This window comes from Giraffa tippelskirchi, chromosome 8 (assembly GCF_054371585.1).
Source record: "Giraffa tippelskirchi isolate mGirTip1 chromosome 8, T2T-mGirTip1v1.2.pri, whole genome shotgun sequence".
Taxonomy (NCBI): domain Eukaryota; kingdom Metazoa; phylum Chordata; class Mammalia; order Artiodactyla; family Giraffidae; genus Giraffa; species Giraffa tippelskirchi.
In genome coordinates, this window is record NC_137282.1 from 143,515,826 (window position 1) to 143,537,279 (window position 21,454).

The 21,454-nt window shown below is 44.8% G+C and overlaps 5 protein-coding genes across 9 annotated transcripts in view; all 5 read right to left on the minus strand.

Annotated features, from left to right (window-relative positions):
* LOC145518485 (ubiquitin D-like) overlaps window positions 1-21,454 on the minus strand; it is a 62,722-nt gene that overhangs the window by 38,465 nt on the left and 2,803 nt on the right. The window contains exon 2 of one of the 3 annotated variants that reach the window (XM_081523131.1): window positions 19,713-20,202. The exons of the other annotated variants lie outside the window; for them this stretch is intronic. The gene's annotated coding sequence lies outside the window, so the exon portion shown is untranslated. The remainder of the gene's footprint in view (window positions 1-19,712; window positions 20,203-21,454) is intronic. 3 annotated transcript variants of the gene reach the window in all.
* Window positions 1-21,454, minus strand: part of LOC145518457 (olfactory receptor 2H2-like) — a 49,498-nt gene that overhangs the window by 25,241 nt on the left and 2,803 nt on the right. The window lies entirely within an intron of this gene.
* OR2I1 (olfactory receptor family 2 subfamily I member 1) overlaps window positions 1-21,454 on the minus strand; it is a 30,495-nt gene that overhangs the window by 6,238 nt on the left and 2,803 nt on the right. For 2 of the 3 annotated variants that reach the window (XM_081523086.1, XM_081523084.1), the window contains one exon: window positions 19,713-20,202. The exons of the other annotated variant lie outside the window; for it this stretch is intronic. The gene's annotated coding sequence lies outside the window, so the exon portion shown is untranslated. The remainder of the gene's footprint in view (window positions 1-19,712; window positions 20,203-21,454) is intronic. 3 annotated transcript variants of the gene reach the window in all.
* LOC145518469 (olfactory receptor 10C1-like) lies at window positions 12,889-13,824 on the minus strand. The gene is given in 3 exon segments (XM_081523098.1): window positions 12,889-12,980; window positions 12,983-13,683; window positions 13,685-13,824. Coding segments are annotated over 3 exon segments (933 nt in total).
* On the minus strand, window positions 18,168-19,127 carry LOC145519035 (olfactory receptor 6N2-like). Its single transcript, XM_081524275.1, has one exon. The coding sequence runs from the start codon at window positions 19,125-19,127 to the stop codon at window positions 18,168-18,170; it is 960 nt and encodes a 319-aa protein (XP_081380401.1).

The window sequence follows — 21,454 nt, forward strand, 5'->3', positions numbered from 1 at the left end:
ATTGAACCCGTGTTTCCTACATTGAAAGGCAGATTCTTAACCACTGGACCACCAGGGAAGTCCAGTCCCCTCTCATTGTGGTTCTGAGTTGCATTTCCCTGATGACTAGTGACGTCAAGCACCTTTTCATGTTCCTGGTAGCCCTTTTTATGTCTTTGGAAAAAACATCTACTCAGATCCTTTGTCCATTTTTTAATCAGATAATTTTTTCCCGATAAATATCTATTCAAGTCCTTTGACAATTATTTAATTGAATTTATTTTGCTAGTGAGTTGTATATGTTTTTGTTTTGAATATTAACCCCTTATCAGATAATATGGTTTACAAATATTTCCTCCCATTCTGTAAGCTGCCTCTTTTGGGGGCCTAGTGAAGACACTTGAAGACAGAAACCTTCACCATGGCCCCTTTGATCTTCTTTCCATGTCTCTCAGGATCTTTCAGAGTCCTTGTATTCATCTTGAATTTAACTTAAATGATTCCTGCCTCAATAAGAGTGTCGGAAGTTTAGAGAAGTATGTGACTTTCTCCAGTGCCCCTCTCCCAAGACAGAGCCAGTAGTCTGAGGTCTGGCATTCAAGGCTTCTAAGAATCCAGCCTCAAGTTTCCAAGCCCAGGATGTGTTCTGCTTTTTCTCACATAAACTTGCTGCACTGGTGGGGTTGGGTGACTCTCTGTGCATCCCCACCTCTGTATCTTCGCTTGAAGGAATGCCCTCCTTGTCCCCTTGCACCGACCTCATTCTTCCCCAACCTTCCAGCTTCAAAACAAGCATCACCTCCTCCAGGAAGCCTTTTCAAGCCTCTTCCCACTTGCCACAGCCTTCAGAATTTGCAAAAACAAAAAACCTTTTTTTACCTTCTGCATTTCATTTCATTATAGGGCTTCCCCGGTGGTCCAGTGGTTAAGAATCTGCCTGCCAGTTCAGGGGACTTGGGTTCAATCCCTGGTCCAACATCTCTGGAGGACCCAGCGCTCCTGTTTCTCAGCCCTGTGGCACCTGAGTTTCTCCCACTTTCCTCTCCTCTTCCCTAGTTGACCCTGACAGTGAGAGCACATACCCTAGAGAGACAGAGGCTGCCAGCGAACAGAGTGAGCACCCACTCGTGTTTTCTGGACTGAGCTGAAGCCTTTGTCTCTATTCCTCACCCACTCCTGCTTCCTACATCGCTTCCCTGGCCCCCAAGGGAGATCCTCTCCTGCCAGGCTCTCCAGTCCCTCTCTGGGACCCTGATCTGTGAATACCAGAGAGCCTGGGGAGGAGGTGAAGCAGGGGGATCCCGGAGTGCAGGCTGGGGAGGTGAGATCCATGGGTGAGCGCGCTGCTCCGTAGCTCCTAAAAGAGGCTGCCCCAGGGAGCCGAGACATCAATTTCTCTGTGAGCTAGTGAGTTTTCCTCTGGGCTTTTGCGGTGGTCCTTCTCTTTCTCCACCAGCGGGTCACCCTGCCTGCACCCCTCCTTTTCCCATCTCAGTCACCTCCCACCTCGTTCTGCAGAGTGAGGGGAGGAGGCCACTTTCGGAGCGGAAGCCTAGGGCGGGGCGCAGTTTAGACGGTGGGTCCTCTGGGGATGGGGAAATTAAGGGAGGGAAAGTCAGGGGAGAGAGGCAGGGAAGAGGAAGCCTGAGGGAAAGGGCAGTGGGAGGTGAAGAGGAGGCCCGGGGTTGTTGCGGGCAAGGGCAGGATGTGAATAGGGGTGATAGCTCCTAGGTGTCAGGTTCAGGGAGGCAGAATGGAGTGGGGGGTGATACCCTCAAGAATGGGATCTCAAATGGCCTCCCCAGCTTAACTTTCCTCTCTCTGCATCCTCCACAGACTAACTGTGACATCCGTGCACTTTGCAACTGGGGTTCAGGGGAGAATGTGGCCTCTTGACTTCCCCCTTGTCTTTTCTTCTGCCTCTTCCTCTTTCCTACCTTTGTGGCTACTCTGTGTTCCTTTTCCTTTTTGCTCTTTGGGCTAGTACTCAGCCATCTCTTTCCTTTTACTCCATCTCACAAACCTGACTGTTTCAATTTTCTCTGAACTCAAAGCTCTGACTTGTCTTACAATGAAACCAGGTGGGATTCATTCATTTGTTCATTCAGCATGTATGTAGAGGCAAGATCACAATGGCCAGAGAACTTGGGCCAAAGGAGACCTAGGATTCTGGTTCTGCACTAGGTAGCTTTGTGACCATGGACACATTTAAGTCTCTCTATGCCTTTGTTTTCTCATCTTCCAAATGATGGGATTAGACCAGATAAGCCCATTTTTCTGCTCAGATGCCCTATTGACTCCTTGATGCTGGAGTTATGTTTATTAAGCAGTGCTGGCCACCTAGTTCATTTGGTCCCATTGGTTCAGGTCACTCTGCCTGTATCTGCTTCTTATGCCATCCTCCTCTTTGTGTCTTTGAATCCTGCTTCCTCTTTATATTTGAATGTCCTTCAGCCCTTATGGATCTCATCCTTGGGCTCTCATGCTATTGCAGGGTTGCTGACATTTGAGGAGGTGGCTGTGAGTTTCTTCTGGGAAGAGTGAGGGTGTCTGGACTCTGTTTTCCTTGTAGACCTCCTCATCATGGAATGGTCATTCTGCATGGCCTCCCCCCCCCCCCCACCCATATGGCTTCTCATCTGCCAGGTTTATATGCAACTTACAGCTCTCTCTGAGTCCTTTAAGAGTTTCATCTGTCAGTACTTCACAGTCCTAACACCCAGATGTCATTGTATTTTAATCCTTGCTTTGCTCATTTGGATGGATGAAAGGAGAAACTCCAGCCTAAAAGGGTTTTACTAAAGTTTAGGAAAGTATTCTTGAATAAACACTTCTCAAATTGTTGGATGTGAGAAATGGAATATTTCCCACCATATTAGTGAACAGTGATGTCACAGTCCACAGTCGTCAGCGATTCCAGACCTCCACTGTGAGCCAAAAGGCACTCAGGAAGGAGAAGAATATCTGAGATCTAATAGCCATCAGATTGCAGCCACTCCCTACAGTGAGCCCAAGGGAGCTCAGGATGTGAAAAACACAAGATGCTGGTCCCAGATAGCTGAGACGGATATGAAAGGAATGATTTCAGTTAGCCCAGATTCTTTCTTGCGTCCTCCCACACATAGAAAAGTGCTGAACTCCTTAACTTGAGATATCTGATTTTCTATCTGTTCTTCGTTGTAAGACTTCTATAAAACCCGGCTTCTTCCCATCAGCTCCTCAGAGCAGTTCTCTCAGGGTCATTTGAGATGCTCTCTCCTGGGCTTGAAGTCCTAAAAATTCCCATCGAGTAAAACAAAGCTCAACTTTTAGGTTGTGAATATTTTTTAAGTTGACAGATGCATTTGGTCAGTTTCTAGAGCCCTCCCATTATCGTTTTTGACAAGTCTGTAGTTTTGTTTTTGGTGGTGGTGGTGGTGAGAGTATTTGCTGAGTGTTTGCCTCACTCAGATATTTTAAAAGTTCCCCTCCACCTTAAACTCCCTACCCCTAAATAATGATAAGGCAAGTAGAATCAGGAAATTAAATCTACTAAGACCAAGTAGAAACAACCTTTTATTTGCTTTCTTTTCGAAATGTCTGAGTTTCTTGCGAGAATCCAGACCATGGAGTCTGAAGTAACCCTGGACACCTTCCCCTCTCCCTTTCCAAGTGCTCCGTTCAGCACATATTTATTAAACAGCTTTATAATCATACAGACCTGTTGAGTATGTCTTATTTCCCCCATTTTACAGATGAGGAAGAAGGCTTAGAGATCCCGAGTGATTTGCTCCACGGGTCAGTATTAGCCTCAGTACTAAGGCATGAATCTGCCAATTTGCACTGCGCTTCATTTCCACCCATCTTGAACCCTGGCTTCTGCTGTCCCCTACAGGCGACATCATGAAATCCCTACCCAGCCCAGGAGGTCTGTGAGGCAGGAACTCCTTTCCCCAGCCCTGCCCAGTGGGGATGAGGTCTCCGAGGAGCCTTCTGACAAGGTTCTGTACTGGTGCCCCTCAGAAGGCAAGGAACTGACCCTTTGCACTGCCATTGACTCTCCCTGCTGACCCTTTTCTCCTCCAGACCTACGCAAGCCTTACCAGTGCCCACAGAGGGGCAGGGGCGTCAGCCACCCCTCCAAAGGGAACCGCCAGCAGTGCAGCCCCCAGGGCGAGAAGCTTTTCCAGGGTCCACAGCTCAATTGGAGCCTGAGCTGGAGCTCAGATCCAATGTGCCACTGCTGCAGGCACCACGGGGAGCCTCCCTTCTGGTGCGTGCCGTCTGCAGAGCGCTTTGGCCTCAAATCTCTAGAGTTGCCAAGAACAAGGGACACCAGCAGTGCACGCACACTGCTGAGCTGCCCTGCCCCAGTGCACCCGTGGCTTTGGCCACATCTCATCATGCTCGCACACCAGAGCATCCTCAGGGGCCAGCAGCCCGACTAGCAGTGAGTTTCAGACAAGTGTTTCCGCCTTGGCCAAGACCTGGCACCAGCTCATCCATGGTGGCAAGAGGACCCACAATTGTGTGCATTGTACCAAGTGTTTCTGCCACCGCGCCAACCTCATTCCTCACAGGCGGGTCCCCACAGGCGAGAAGCCCGGCAAGACAAGTGGGCAGATGGCACTGAGTTTGCACCTCATCTTTCACCTGTGGCTGGGGATGGCTGAAACCAGGGCTTCAGCAGATGCTCACGCACCGCAGGGTCCATATGCCGGAGAAGCCCTAAGGCTGCGCGACAGTGGGGGGTGGGGGGTGGCAGGGGTTGGGCAGCAGGAACTTCAGTCTTAGAACCAACCTCATCACTCCCAAAAGCTGCACCCGGCGGCCAGGAGGCCAGGGGTGAACACTTTGTGGCCACCTGACTGAAGCCTTCGGCTACCTGATATGAAGAGTTGGCTCACTGGAAAAGACACTGATGCTGGGAAAGATAGAAGGCAGGAGTAGAAGGGATGATAGAGGATGTGACGGTTGGATGGCAACACCAGCTCAACAAATACGAGTTTGAGCAAGCTCTGGGAGATGGTGAAGGACAGGGAAGCCTGGTGTGCTGCAGCGATGGGGTCGCAAGGAGTCAGACACGTTTGAACTACTGAACGACAACAACCGGGGTTTTGCCTTTCCTCAGAGTGAAGAAGAACTAAAGAGCCTCTTGAGGAAAGTGAGAAGAGAGTGAAAATGTTGGCTTAAAACTCAACATTCAGAAAACTAAAATCATGCCATCCGGTCCCATCACTTCGTGGCAAATAGATGGGAAAACAATGGAAACAGTGAGAGGGTTTGTTTTTTTGGGCTCCAAAATCGCAGCAGATGGTGACTGCAGCCATGAAATTAAAAGACACTTGCTCTTTGGAAGAAAAGCTATGACCAACCTATACAGCATATTAAAAAGCAGAGACATTACTCTGCCAACAAAACTATGGTTTTTCCATAGTCATGTATGGATGTGAGAGTTGGACTATAAAGAAAGCTGAGTGCCAAAGAATTAATGCTTTTGAACTGTGGTGCTGGAGAAGACTCTTGAGAGTCCCTTGACTGCAAGGAGATAACAACCAGTCCATCCTAAAGGAAATCAGTCCTGAATATTCATTGGAAGGACAATGCTGAAGCCGAAACGCCAATACTTTGGCCACCTGATGCGAAGAACTGACTCACTGGAAGACTCTGAAGCTGGGAAAGATTGAAGGTGGGAGGAGAAGGGGATGACAGAGGGTGAGATGGTTGGATGGCATCATCGACTTGATGGACATAAGTTTGAGTAGGCTCCGGGAGTTGGTGATGGACAGGGAAGCCTGGTGTGCTGCAGTCCATGGAGTCGCAAAGAGTCTGACATGACTGAGCGACTGAACTGAACTGAGTGGCCTTCAGGCAAATCTCTGGGGTTGATGGTTCCTAAGCAGGGTTTCTAAGCAGGCCTCAGTCCTTCCTGCCTCTTCATTGTCTTCCATGTCCCTACCCCGGAAGTGTAGGCAATCCTAGAGAGCATCAGACAGCTAATCCCTGGGTCCTCAGGGAATGATCTGGGAGCAGAAGGTATGGGGCAGGTGGTGTGTGCTCAGGTTAAATCTGTTTGTAGAGTTTTCTCATCTAACTTACATCATCTTATTTTCTAAGGTTTTTACTCTCACTTGTTGGAGCCCCTGGTCTATCTCATGGGAGAAGACAAAGAGGGAGGAGAAGGTGGCCCCCTTTTGAAGAGGTCCCCTGAAATGTTTTCACCTCCCAAATGACCTGAGCGCTGCAGCCCAAGTGTCCTCATTTGTACCACCTCATGGTCAACTTGCTCCTCCTCCCTCACCCAAATCTATGGTTTTCAGTTGATGGGCCCTAGAGTTCTGAATTTTGATGTTATGGGGTTGTGTTGTTTTCTTTAGAATTATACTCTGCTTCACTGGTGGAACTTCCTGCCTAAGTGTTGCATGTGGGAGTCTGTGTGACTAGCAATTAAAAAAGCCAAAGAAGCAACACTTTTTGTGTTTCCACAGAACTCAAAACAAGGGGTAGAAGTCAAACACAGGGGAGATTGTGGTGGAGAGTTAGTGGCCCAGTTTCCTCTCAGCACTGATGTTTTCTGGTTGAAGAGGTGTCAGAGGTGATATGGGGAGGGTAGCAATACTATTATTTGCTTAGTCCTCCAACTGAAAATCAGACTTTCTGGAGGTGAAAGTTATCACCAAATTCCACTGGATGTACCTCCTGGAGGTTAGTACTTCTTTGTGCACTGACTTTTCCCTTCAATCAGCTGTCTTTTCGCTGGAAGAAAATCAATTTTAAGCTTGTGGTTTGTGGAAGCCAGCACTTCTCTTTCTAGATGAATTATTTGACCACTCCCTTTTCCTGTACAGTCTTGGCAACTGGTTTAAAAATACTTTCATTTTGACTTTCTAATTCACCTGACCTTTCCAGGAGCCTACCAAGTTCTGGGCAGAGGCCTTTCCCTATGTCGTTGCATACTATACACTTCAGGTCAAAATATCAGGAGTTCCAAAGAATAGCAAGAAGAGATAAGAAAGCCTTTTTAAGTGGACAATACAAAGAAATAGAGGAAAACAACAGAAGGGAAAAGACTAGAGCTCTCTTCAAAAAAAATTAGAGATACCAAGGAAGTATTTCATGCAAAGATAGGCACAATAAAGGACAGAAATGGTATGGACCTAACAGAAGCGGAAGATATTAAGAAGAGGTGGCAACAATACATAGAAAAACTGTACAAAAAAGCTCTTCATGACCCCGATAACCATGATGGTGTGATCACTCACCTAGAGCCAGGCATCCTGGAGTGTGAAGTCAGGTGGGCCTTAGGAAACATTGGTATGAATAAAGCTAGTGGACGTGATGGAATTCCAGCTGAGTTATTTCAAATCCTAAAAGATGATGCTATGAAAATGCTGCACTCAGTATACCAGCGAATTTGGAAAACTCAGTAGTGGCCACAGGACTGGACAAGGTGTTTTCATTCCAATCCCAAAGGAAGGCAATGCCAAAGAATATTCTAACTACCACACAATTGCACTCATTTCACATCCTAGCAAGGTCATGCTCAAAATTCTTCAAGTTAGACTTCAACAGTATGTGAAGCAAGAACTTCCGGAGGTACAAGCTGGATTTAGAAAAGCCAGAGGAACCAGAAATCAAATTGTCAACATTCACTGGGTCATAGAAAAAACAAAAGAATTTCAGAAAAATCTACTTCTGCTTCATTGACTATGACAAAGCCTTTGGCTGTATGGATCACAACAAACTGTGGAAAATTCTTAAAGAGATAGGAACACCAGACCACCTTACCTGCCTCGTGTGAAACCTGTATGCAGGTCAAGAAGCAACTGTTAGAACCGCACATGGAACAACAGACTGGTTCAAAATTGGGAAAGGAGTATGTAGAGGCTATATATTGTCACTCTGCTAATTTAACTTATATGCAGAGTACATCATGGGAAATGCCGGACTGGATGAAGCACAAGCTGGAATCAATATTGCTGGGAGAAATATCAAGAACTCAGATATGCAGATGACACCACCCTAATGGCAGAAAGGGAAGAGGAATTAAAGAGCCTCTTGATGAAGGTGAAAGAGGAGAGTGAAAAAGCTGGCTTAAAACTCAACTTTCAAAAAATGAAGATCATGGCATCCAGTCCCATTACTTCATGGCAAATAGATGGGGAAACAATGGAAACAGTGACAGACTATTTTCTTGGGCTTCAAATCACTACAGACAGTGGCTGCAGTCATGAAATTAAAAGACACCTGCTCCTTGGAAGAAAAGCTCTGACAAACCTAGACAGCATATTAAAAATCAGAGACAGTACTTTGCCAGCAAAGGTCTGTATAGTCAAAGCTATGGTTTTTTAGTAGTCATGTACAGATGTGAGAACTGGACAATAAAAAATACTGAGCGCTGAAGAATTGATGCCTTTGAACTGTGGCGCTGGAGAAGACTCTTGAGAGTCCCTTGGACTGCAAGAAGATCAAACCAGTGAATCCTAAAAGAAATCAATCCTGAATATTCATTGGAAGAGCTGATGATGAAGCTGAAACTCCCAATACTTTGGCCACCTGATGGGAAGAGCTGACTCATTGGAAAAGACCCTGATGCTGGGAGAGATTGAAGGCAGGAGGAGAAGGGGATGACAGAGGTTGAGATGGTTGGATGGCATCATCGACTCAATGGACATGAGTTGAACAAACTCTGGCAAATAGTGGAAGACACAGAAGTCTGGTGTGCTGCCATCCATGGGGACTCTGCCTATTGGCACAGTCGGACTGAGACTGAACATCAAGATGTCAAGATTGGTATGCCACCCTGTGGCCATAATAGAGAACTGCATCATCTCCAGGATTTTGGAGAGCAAGACCCGATCCTGAAATACTGTAGCAAGTATCCCGTGAGCTAAGGTCTAGGATACTAATTTTAGTCTTTAAGCTGGATTTTATCCAGCTTAAAGGAATTTTACAGAATTCCTGATTCAGTAGGTCTGGGGAGGCACCTGAGAATTTTACATTTCTACGTTCCTGAGAGATGTCGTTCCTGCTGGTTAGGAGACTGCATTTTAAGAACCACTGTCCTAGTTTAGTGAAAAGCCAGTAGTATAGAGCCCTAGCTCCATCACTGCACGTTCCCACCCAAATCCAAACCTAAAGATGATCAGGGTGTTCCAGTCTGTACAGTCTGTATTGAAGAGATGGAGATTGTAATCTGTATCAGTCCCAGACAACAAGGGTGCGCGTTATAAAAGTGTCTGTTGTCTCATTAGCTCATCAGGAAAAGCTCAGAGAAGTGCAAGGAAATGAGAGAGCCCAGATGAAGTCTGGCTTACCCAAGAGAAGCCCTAGGTTGACCAGGGCACACTGGGATACGGACAAAGTCGAACTTGGCCACCTTTCCAGAGGCTTTCTTTTATTTTATTTACTTAACATTTTGGCTGGGGGACATGTGGAATCTTAGTTCCCTGACCAGGAATGGAATCTGTACCCCCTTGCAAAGTGGAAGTGCAGAGTCTTAACCATTGGACCACCAGGGAAGTTCCCAGATCCTTTGTTTTTGTTTTGCCTCTCCATCTGTCTAGGTTTCATGTTCTGAAGTGTCTTGCTCTTAGAACTCTACCTTAACCTGTGAATGAGAAAGGATCACGTTTTCAGAAATTCCTGAAGAAAAATTGCCTGTGATTCAAAGGGAAGGGCTTTTATGAGTCTTTAAAAGTGCGCTACAGGCACCTGGTCAGGCAGTTGTGTTACTGTTTTGAGTGCATGTGTCTGGTGTGCAAATCCACCACGATGTTGGGACTGCCTCCTAATAACACCAGAGATGCTGATGAGACTTCCCCTCTTTGGGAGATCTCATCCAGACACAGGGCTATGGCCTGTGTGAGACACAGTAACCTCAGATGACATTTTCTTGGTGAGATACTGACTGCCTAGATACAGCTCCCAGACATGATGAGCATCCATCAGAAAGATTGGGCAGAAGCCACACTGGATTTGGGAAGCAGATTCAGATTTGTCAGTAGATTCCTTAACCTTGGGTGAAGGTGGACATTGGCCACCCAGAGATCTCTCCGATAACTGGCTCCTCCCTGTATCTTTTCCTTCTTTCCTGATGAACGTATGCTTGTTTGCTCCCTGCTAGAAATCTCCACGTGAATAAATAGAAGCATGAATTCTCTTATATCTGGGGCCATAATTCAGAATTTAGAAACTTGCTGTCTATTTTGAGTGGTATTTGCCATAACAACCAAGGGGACAGCTTGTATTGGCCAAGATTCAAGCTTTCTTGGTGGCTCAGATGGTTAAAGAGTCCACCTGCAATGCAGGAGACCCAGATTCGATCCCTGGGTCAGAAGATCCCCCAGAGAAGGTAATGACTACCCACTCCAGTATTCTCGCCTGGAGAATCACGGACAGAGGAGCCTGGTGGGGAGCCGTGGAGTTGCAAAGAGTTGGACACAACTGAATGACTAACATGCACACACAATGTAGTTCAGGATCCCTTGGTAGCAATGGTGGGGAGGGAGCATTTACCAGATCTTCTTTTTGGTTCTTTATCCAAGAATCAGCCACAAGAAGCAGAAAGTCCTCAGGGAAATTGGCATGGAATAGTGGAGCTTGAACCTGACATAGAGCTCATTTGATTCAGCTCTTTTCCTTTCAGCTCTCCTCTCTGCTGTCTTTTCTATGCTCATGACCCTAGATCTTGTTCTAGAAAAACTTTAACAAGCCTTACATATTATCCACAAAGTAAGGATGACGTAGACTGAACAAAGAAAATGGCAGAATAGAAAGAATAAGGTGATGTCAGATATCAGGTGAATATTTCAAAAGTGTACTGTGAGGGAATGTACATTTCCTGGAGATGACTTACAAATTTGGCTTTAAGTTTACTAGTCATCATGCAAGCAGGGCAAAGTGATTAGTTTCTTAACTAATTTTCCGTATGATCCAGCTATTCCACACCTAAATATTAACTGAAGAGAAATAAAAGCAGACAAAGACTTGTACATAATGTTCAGAGCAGCTTTATTTGTAATAGCCAGAAACTGAAAACAACCCAAATTTCCACCAATAGGTTAATGGATAAATATTTTGTCATATGTTTGTATAATGGAATAACACAGAAATAAAAAGAAATGAGCTGTTGATTTACACAACATAGATGACTTTCAAATTAATTGTGCTGAATGAAAGAAGTCACAAAAGAGTACATACTTTGTGATTCCATTTATATAAAACTCTAGAAAAGGCAAAATAATCTATAGCCACAGGAAGCTGACCAGAGGTTGCTTGGGAATGAGCAATGTGTGGAGGGGTAGAAGGGAGAAATTGAAACAGGACATGAGAAAACTTTTGAAGGGCTTGAATACTTTCATGTCATGCACGTGGGGATGGTTTCACAGGTGTGTGTGTGTGTGTATGTGTGTGCGTGCTCAGTCATGTCCGACTCTTTGCGACCCCATGGACAATACCATGAAATTCTTCAGGCCAGAATACTGAAGTGGGTAGCCTTTCCCTTCTCCCAGGGATCTTCCCAACCCAGGGATTAGAACCCAGGTCTCCTGCATTGCAGGTGGATTCTTTATCAACTGAGCCACCAGGGAAGCCCAGATTCACAGGAGTGAGCATTATTTCCTCAACCAGCTAGTAAGCACCATCTGGGCAAAATCACCACCCTGTCTTTCTCTGGTATTCACTACAGTGCCAAGCAGAGCAGTGGGCATATGGAAGGCCTTCAGTAAATGCTTGTAAAACTGAATAACGTATTGCATATAAGAAAATGAGTATGGATTGTGTTTTTAATAATGACTGAATATTTGCCCCTGAGACATGTTTTCTGATGGTCTCAGCTCGTCTCATTTCTTTGTTCTGTGTGTCTCTGACTCTTCTGTACTTTGCCATTATATCTGCTCTACCGTGGCCTGGTTGTTTTTATGTCTGTGATGGGTGTGGAGTCTCTTCCTCTACTCGCCTTTGAACCTTGGTGCAGGAGGTCACTGATACTCCAAGAAGATCCTTCTCTCTCCCAACAAAGGTGCCCAATGTGCAATGGATATTATCCTCTGTATGATCTGTCTGGCTCTCCAATAAAAACTTTCATGGAGACACTATTTTCTGTGAGACACTGAACTGGGCTATTTAACAAGTCTATAAATCCTCAAAAAACCCAAAGAAATACTCTATTATTATGCAAACTTTATGGGTAAATAAATTAAGGCTCAGAGTGATGATATAGTTCTCCTGTTATGGCACAGGTAACCACCTGGAAAAATTATGATCTTGAATTACAGACATTATAATCTATTCTCTTAACCACTCCTGGAGTGGGTAGCTATTCCCTTCTCCAGGTGATCTTCCCAACCCAGGAATGGAACCCAGGTCTTCTGCATTGCAGACAGATTCTTTATCAGCTGAGCCACCAGGGAAGTCCGATTCTCATAAGAACTTATCTTTATTGAAACTTTTTTCATTGCTCTCACTTCTTAAGGGCTTTTCTTTCTACCTGGTGATGAATTTACTTAGGTATAATTATATGTGTTAAGTACTAACCAGCAGGACCACCCAGAGACTAAATGCCTCACCTTAGAATGTACAAATGTCAAATAACTTCAAGGATCATTATTCTGGTTGGAAATTTTATTACCTTCATTGGTGAGGATGACAATTTGTAACGTTTTCCCAATTGTCAAACTTGCTCTGCTTGTAAAGTTAATCCTCCATCCTAAATTTTTCCTGTTTCTTAGGAGAAGGCAGAATAGTGTTTGCATGCGTGAGCGTGCGTGGGTTGCTGAAGTCGGAGGAGGTGTTTGATTCCAGAAGATCTTTAGGGTAACATTTTCCTCTTGACAAGCTGCCCTCTCCCAAGAACCACGCCTCGTCTCCCTTTGATCTTTGGTGATTTGGGGCTGACTGGGAATGGGGGTCATCATCAGCGACGCTTTGTCAAATCTCTGCCGGCCCCATTTTCTGGATGGTTCTCTTTAGGGCAGCCTTGACACCAGCGTTCCGGAGGCTGTAGATGATGGGATTGAGGATGGGGTGACTACAGCATAGAAGAGGGAGACAAGAGGGTCACTGGCGGGATCATAGCTGGCCTTAGGCCGGATGTAGATAAAGATGGCGGTGCCATGGAAAAGGGACACCACCACGAGGTGGGAGGAGCAGGTGGAGAAGGCTTTGAGGCGGCCAGCAGCAGACGGGATCCGGAAGATCGTAGCCAGGATACGCCCGTAGGAACCCAGGATGAGGCCAAAGGGACAGAGGATGAGGAGAACAGCGGCCAGGATAATCTGTAGTTCGCTGAGAGAGGTGTTCCCGCATACCAGCTGCAGGACAGCCTGGATCTCACAGAGGAAGTGTGGGATGGCATTGGGGCCACAGAAGGGCAAGGAGAAGACGAAAGAGGTGTGGCCCAGGCCCACCAGTGCCCCACAGGCCCACGATGACCCAGCTAGACACAGGCACGTCCGTTGGCTCAGCAGCAGTGGGTAGCGAAGGGGTTGGCATATGGCAGCGTAGCGGTCATAGGCCATGGCTGCCAGGAGGCAACACTCCGTGGCACCGAAAAGGAGAAAGAAGAACATCTGGATAGCACAACCAGAGTGAGGGATGCGGCGCTGACCGGTGAGGAGGTGGGGAAGCAGCAGGGGGACCGTGACAGACGTGTAGCCGATCTCCAGGGTTGAGAGGTTTCGAAGGAAGAAGTACATGGGGGTCCGGAGGGCAGCGTCAGCGGACCAGCACCACGATGAGGAGGTTGCCCACCACGGTGAGCAGGTAGACGGTGAGAAAGAAGGAGAAGAGTAAGCCCTGGAGGTTGGCCAGGCGGGAGAAGCCGACAAGAATGAATTCAGTCACCACGGAGGTGTTTGTAGGCATCCTGTTCAAATCCCTTCTGATGAAGGAGGAAAGAAATGGCGAGGGAAAGTTGCAAATATGGAATCATGAGGTGGGCAAAGATGGCCTCTTGTTGGGATTTCTCTGTTGGTCACGTGGTTAAGACTCCTACTTCCGATGAGGGTTCCATCCCTGCTAGGGGAACTAAGGTCTCACGTGACACAGGGTGTGGCCAACAATTAAAAATAAGTAAACCTTGTTTCAAAATTTGAAATTTTAAAAAAGATGACCTCTTGTTGTAGCTGAGCAAAGCATTGGAACTTCCCTGTCTTTTAGAATTTCATGGCCTTTGAGGCAGCACAGCCTTGAGTTCATATTAGACTCTTGCTGGCTCTTGGAACCCTGGGTGAATAATGCTCTCTGCGCCTAACTCCCTCACCTGACTTCTCTCTGGTGGTGCCCACCTTTCATAACAACACACTGAATTCTGTTTCCAGTTACTCCAGGGATGAGGGCTGGATCATTCTAGCCTCCTTTTTACTCTTTTCTCCCTTGCCCATCCTTCTCACAGTGCTGGGGACAGAATTTTCCCTCCCAGCAGATATTTCCCTTCTCAAAGTCAGATGTGTTCCATGTTCAGGGAAGGCATGAAAAATCCCATTTTAATCGGAATTTTCTCTCTGTGTTTTGAGTCCTTCTATATCTGGCTTTTACTTTCCTTCTTTCACATGTTTCCTTTTTCCATTCCTCTCAATTTGTCTCCTCTCTCACACAATTTTCACATAGTTTTCCCCTCTTTCAGCTCTTCCTTCAGTTACCAGATCCACTCAATCTCTCTCTCTCTCTTTTTTTTTCCTATCAGTTTCCTATCTAATGGCGATTAGATAAATTTCATGGTTTTCAAAGGGGAGAGAAGAAATTAGAAAGATTCTCTCTCCTATAGGCAGTTAAACTGTTAATTATCCAAAGGAGTGAGAATCACTCTAGTTTTTAAAGATACTCAGGAAGGAGATGACAAGGTCCTTCCTGGTTGCTTATTTCTACATTTTACAGCCCTCAAACTTCATCTCTATTTATCTTAATATGTATGCAAAAATCCAAACCACATATGTAAACTTCACAGATCCACACACTAACATTTTACATTTCTAAACACAAGCACAGAAAAATAGCCCAATATCCTCAGATGCTAGAGTCAGCTAAGGTTGCAAATAAATCATGTATTGTATATACACACAAATATCACTACAAATAACAATGAATGTGAAAATACATTTAACCTAGAAATATAGATACACCCAGATATATAATAGAAGCATAAATTAAATTCTTTGCAAAAATAAAACCATATTCAAGAACATCTATTGAAAATACAAGCTCACACACTGGTTTCCTTTTGCAGTTCAAGAGTCCTTGGTTCATTCTACCTTAGTGGCTCTTTCAGTGTTTTTCAGGAGATGCTATCAGAATTCTTTCTATTTATTTGAAGAAACAGCCAGTGATAAAGGCAGATGGTCTTTGATGACTTGCTTATTTTCTCCTTTCTCTACACAGTGGATCCCTCCCGAGGAAGGTACTGTTCAATTTGGTGTCTCTTTCATGTCTCTGAGGACCTGAGTCTCCAAGCATATTTGACTTTCCAAAGGGAAGAGCTCTTCACACAACCAATTAATGTGTTATTTCAAAGTCTGTTTCTTAGGTTGCAGAAATTGTAGGGTGACCTGTCAAGAGCATATCAGAGAAAATGTCCAGGGCTATTGTTTTTCTAAGCTCTCCCATAACATCAAAAAACCCAATTAAAAAATGGGCAGATGAATTGAAGAGACATTTTTTCCAAAGAGGAAATACAGATAGCCATCAGGCACATGAAAAGATGCTTAATATTGCTAGTTATCAGGGAAATGCCAATGTGAAACACAATGACATATCACCTCTCATCTATTGGAATGGCTGTAATCAAAAAGAACACAAACAACAAATGTTGGTGAGGATATGGAGAAAGAGAACCCTTGTACACTGTTGGTGAGAATGTAACTGGTTCAGCCACTATGGAAAACAGTACAGAGGTTTCTCAAAAAACTACAAATAGAACTATGACCCAGCAGTTCCACTTCTGGGTATATATCCAAACAAAACCATACCAAACTGAACCAAAACACTAAAAAGATACATGTGCCTGTGATCATAGCAGCATTATTTACAATTGTCAAGAAATGGAGGAAACCTAAGTGTCCATCAACAGGTGAATGGATATAGGAGATGTAGTACACACACACACACACACACACACACACACACAAAGGAATATTACTCAGCCAAAAAAGAGATGAAATAATGCCATTTGCAGCAACATGGATGGACCTAGAGATTATCATATTAAGTGAAGTAAGCCAGACAGACAAATATTATATAATATTGCTTATATGTGGAATTTAAAAAATGATACAAATGAACTTCTATACAAAACAGAAATACACCCACAGACATAGAAAATAGACTTATGGTTACCAAAGGGGAAAGGAGGGGAGGGAAAATTAGGAGTTTGCTATTAACATATACACACAATTGTATGTAAAATAGATAACCTACAAAGAATCAGTTGTATAGCACAAGGAACTGTACTCACTATTTTGTAATAACCTTTAAGGGAAAAGAATCTGAAAAAGAATATATATATATATATGAATCATTTTACTGTACACCTGAAACTAACGTAACATTGTAAATCAATTAAACTTCAATAAAAAAGAAAAGAACAGGCAAAATTTATTTGGGGTGCCATAATGAAGTATCACAGAAGGGAAGGATTAAATAAAGAGATTCATTATCTCACATTTCTGGAGTCTGGAGATCCAAGTGTTGGCAAGGTTATTTTCTTGAGTCTACTCTCATTGCTTATAGACGTCTGTCATCTTCTGTGTATTAAGACACAGGTTTTCCCTGTGTATCTGTGTCCTAGTTGCCTCTTCTTAAGAGGATACTAGTAGTCATATTGGATTAGGCCCCATTCTAGGTACCTCATTTATCCTTAATCATCTCTTTAAAGATGCTGTCTCCAGATACAGCATCATTCTGAGGCATTGGGCATTAGGGCTTCAACATATGAATTTTTCTGGGGGTGAGGGAGGTGGTCACACACAGTCCAGCGCATAACAGCACTACAAGGAAAGAAAACTACACGCCAATCTAATCTAATAAACCAGCACTTGTTCATTGCTTTCAGTTCTGTCACTCAGCCATGTCCAACTCTTTGCGACCCCATGGACTGCAGCACGCCAGGCTGCCCTGTCCATCACCAACTCCTGGAGCCTACTCAAACTCATGTCCATTGCGTCGATGATGCCATCCAACCATTTCATCCTCTGTTGGCCCCTTCTCCTCCTGCCTTCAATCTTTCCCAGCATTAGGGTCTTTTCCAATGAGTCAGTTCTTCACATCAGGTGATCAAAGTATTGGAGTTTCAGCTTCAGCATCAATCCTTCCAATGAATATTCAGGACTGATTTCCTTTAGGCTTGACCGGTTGTATCTCCTTACAGTCCAAGGGACTCTCAAGAGTATTCTCCAACACCACAGTTCAAAAGCATCAATTCTTCACCTTTGCATGTTCACTACTTTGCATATTATTAAGTCAACTGAACATCAGAACTTCTCTCTGAGAGAATTACAAAGGATTTGATGTCCTTTGGTTACCTGCCCGATAGCAAGTGAGGGAGCTGGATGTCCAATGCAGATGTACAGACTATAAACCCTGTGTGATTTCCCAGTACTTATAAGAACATGAGAATACTCACTCCTCTGGAGAAGCTGAGCAATGGAAGGAACAGGCAGCAAATGGACACGCTGGGTGGCAGGAAGAGCAACTGTCTCACTTAAAATGTGCCATGGATAACTCCCCAGAGCAAATATATATAGACTTAACGACTGGACTTCCCTGGTCATATAGTGGATGGGAATCTGCCTACCAATGTGGGGGACACTTGTTCAATCCTAGTTCTGGGAAGATTCCTTACGCTTGGGGCAATTAAAGTGGGTGTGGCACAACTACTGAGCCTGTGCTCTAGGGCCTGCGAGCCGCAACTACTGAGCCCAAGCACTGCAACCACTGAAGCTCCTGCGCCGACAGCCTGTGCTCCAGAACTAAAGAAGCCACTGCCATGAGAAGCCAGCGCACAGGCAAGAGTAGCCCCTACTCATTGCAACTAGAGAAAGGCTTCGTGAAGTAACAGAAACACAGTGCAACCAAAAATTAAAAAAATAAATAAATAAAAAGCTAAGCTTAATGATTGAAAAAGCTACCTTGCACAGGTAAAAGTCAATGATTAGGAATTATTTTCTGCTGGATATCCCACCAGCTTTGCTTTCTCTGCTTCTGCTGTGGCTCCATCACTTTGTCTCCCTGCTTGAGTGGTAGACCTTTTTCATCCAGGACACCAAGACTTTCAGAGCTTCCTTGACATCCTTGTTACGGAGTGTATAGATGAGAGGATTGAGAAGGGGAGTGATGACTGAGTAGAAAATAGCCACAATCTTGTTGATACTTGACTCATACTTAACCGCGGGGCGGACATACATGAATATGAGAGTGCCGAAGTAGATGGTGACCACGGAAAGATGGGCTGTACATGTGGAAAAGGCCTTGCGCCGAGCAGCAGCTGAAGCCATGGCTAGAATTGTGGCCAGGATGTGGGCATAGGAAGCCATGGTAAAGACCAGCGCCCCTAGGATAATGACAGTGCTAAAAGCATAGCCCACGGCTTGGATGGCATATGTGTCCATGCAAGAAAGGCGAAAAATCTGGTCAGCATCACAGAAGAAGTGGTCGATCTGGTTGGGGGTGCAGAAGGAGATCTGGGTAAGGAGGAATGAGGGGAACATGGGGCAGAGGAATCCCACACACCAGCAGACGCCAGCCAGGGTACCACATGTTTGAGGGCTGAGCAGCAGTGGGTAGTGGAGTGGTCGGCAGATGGCCGCATAGCGGTCATAGGCCATGGTGGTGAGAAACAAGAGTTCTGTGGCAGCCAAAGAGAAGAAGAAGTAGTACTGGGTGATGCAGCTGGGAACTGAGATGACCCCTTGGGAACTGAGAAAATTGGCCAGCATTTTGGGCACGGTGACAGTGGTGTACCAGAGCTCTACCAAGGAGAGGTTGCAGATAAAGAAATACATGGGAGTGTGGAGGCGTCCGTCCAGGGCCACAATGAGCACAATGAGCCCATTGCCCACCAGGGATAAAAGGTAGACCAGGAGGAAGAGGGAGAAGAAGAGCAGCTGCAGACGTGGAGAGCTCGAAAACCTCACAAAGACAAATTGAGTGACCAAGGTGCGGTTGGCTCTCTCCATTCAACTTGGTGGGTCAACTGGGTAAGGAGAAGACATATGAGGATGTTGAAATGTCTTAAATTACATGGTCTCCTCTCCAGCTTTATCCCACCATCTGGACTCCACACACTCCCAGTATTCCTTTTAATTCACTCTTTGACTGCCTCAGAGCTTCTCCAAAGCAGAGAGTACTCTACTTCTTAAAAAGTAGGGTTATTCATGTAAACCCGTGGCAGATTCATGTCAATGTATGGCAAAAACTACTACAATATTGTAAAGTAATTAGCCCCCAACTAAAATAAATAAATCTATTAAAAAAAAAAAGTAGGGTTACTAAATATTCAAGATGCTCTTTTTCCTCATTGGTCCTAAAATGCCACATTTCCCAGGAATTCTCTTTGGAATGATTAGAGGAGAGGACTCAGCTGTGGCTCTAACCAGAGTGAACATGGAGCCCTGCTGTCCCCAAGCATAGGCTGAATTGCATATTATTGTAGATATCAACTTTTTTGGACTTCAGACCAGGAAGTTCATATTATTTAACTTAATATTTCCAAAGATTGGTTAGTGTGTATCCTTGAGCTCTCTGATCCCAAGAATCTTTACCTTCAGGCTTGGAGAAGATACGGGATTTTACTGATCTTCTATCTGCCTGCTCTGGACAGTAGCTCTGTCTTTTGCCATCAGATCTCAAAAGGTGGGGAGTAGTGAGTGTGTTTCCCTTTCTACAGATTCCAGCACAAGACTGGATAGAGGCCCTTCATGGAGACTCTTTGATTCTGAGAATCAGAGGCAGAGTAGGAGAGATCTTCTTGCTCAGTGGAGAGTAAGGAGTGGAATATAGTTTAACGTGAAGAGTAAATGTAGGCTTGGATTCCCTGATGGGAATTTGGGGATGGGTTAAGATCCTTGAAAGGAAACAGCTGTTATAGATATGTGCTTAAATCCAAACTGATCACAAAAGCAAGGCTCAGAGGAAACTCAGGTTTGCATAGTTGAAGTTCATTGGAATGGATGAAGGTGACAGCACTGACATTATTGAGACATGAGTTTTACATATTTTCCAAATCTTGCAGGTTTCTTCATTTGAAGTGCTCTATTTTGAAGTGCTCTGTTTATGTCTATTTTTCTACTATCAAACTTCAGCTCCTTGAAGTTGGGAGGTCTACATTATTCACGGCTTTATTCTCAAAACCTAGGATACAGCATGGAAGACAGGGCAGTAAAAACTAAATGTCAGGTGGAGGAATGAATAGATACACCATCAAAGCTGCTTGCTAATTGTTACCCAGGTTCTTTCTTTTCCAAAGTGTCCAGAATTTCCTGCCAGATGGATTTTCCTGGACATAGTTTTCATTCCATCATTCTTTTGCCTATGGCACAGAGATTTCTATAAGACATTATATCAGGTTCCAATTCCCTGGCTTGGCATTCTTTTGAAGACCCTGCAAAATGTGTTCTATACCACCTGTCTAAGAAAGTGTGGTTTTAAGTTTGCCAGTGGGATTTTTCCTATTTCCCCAGAGCTCATTCTAAGTACAAACATTCTGAGTCTGTTTTCTCCCGGTAAGAACTGCTGAGAGATTTATGTCAGAAGAAAGAAATCTTCCTCTCCACTCTCTCCAGCCCCGAGTTTTTACTTATCTATGAATAACATTGAGCTTCTGACTTCAAGGAGCTCATGTCTATTAGTAAAAATCTAGATATAAACAGATGTATCATGAAGTATTTTGCTAAGTGTTATAAACATGGGCTAGTCAAAGGACCTTAAGGAAACTACCGCAGTTGAAGGATCTGAATTTTTAGAAGCAGAGAAAGGTTTCACAGAGAAGGTCAAATTCAACATCAGTCTTTATGAATACAAAGGAGTTTTTAGGTATCAAAGAGCAAGGTGTTTACAAATGCACGGAGGCATGAACTGAACACTGAGGATTTCCCTAGGGCTTTGCTTAAGGTGAGGGCTGGGAGGAAGGGGTGGGTCATTTTTGTGGGGAAGGCAGGGCTTGCTTGCAGGGACAGGCTATCTCCATCTCTGACCTTCCAACAGTCTTCTTCCCTAAGTCAACTCCCTTCTTTCCCTGAAGGAAAAGCGAGACCTGCAGAGAAAAGACACTGACTTCTGATTTCCTCACTGGATGCTCACCCACCAGCAGATACCGATGGGGCTAAGGGAGGAGCTTTGGGAGAGGTGATGCGGTGAGACCTCCGGACAGAGAAGAAACAGACCTTGCTTCCTTCAATTATTGATTTCTCAGTGGAATGAAGATGAATCCACATGTAGGTACAGGCTCCAGAGTCAGGGTTATAGAGAGCTGATGCATTTGAGGCCATACTGGATCATCGGGCAA

Coding starts and splice junctions, on each gene's coding strand:
- LOC145519035 (XM_081524275.1), bottom strand. CDS start 19,127: ATGGAGAGAGCCAACCGCACCTTGGTCACTCAATTTGTCTTTGTGAGG.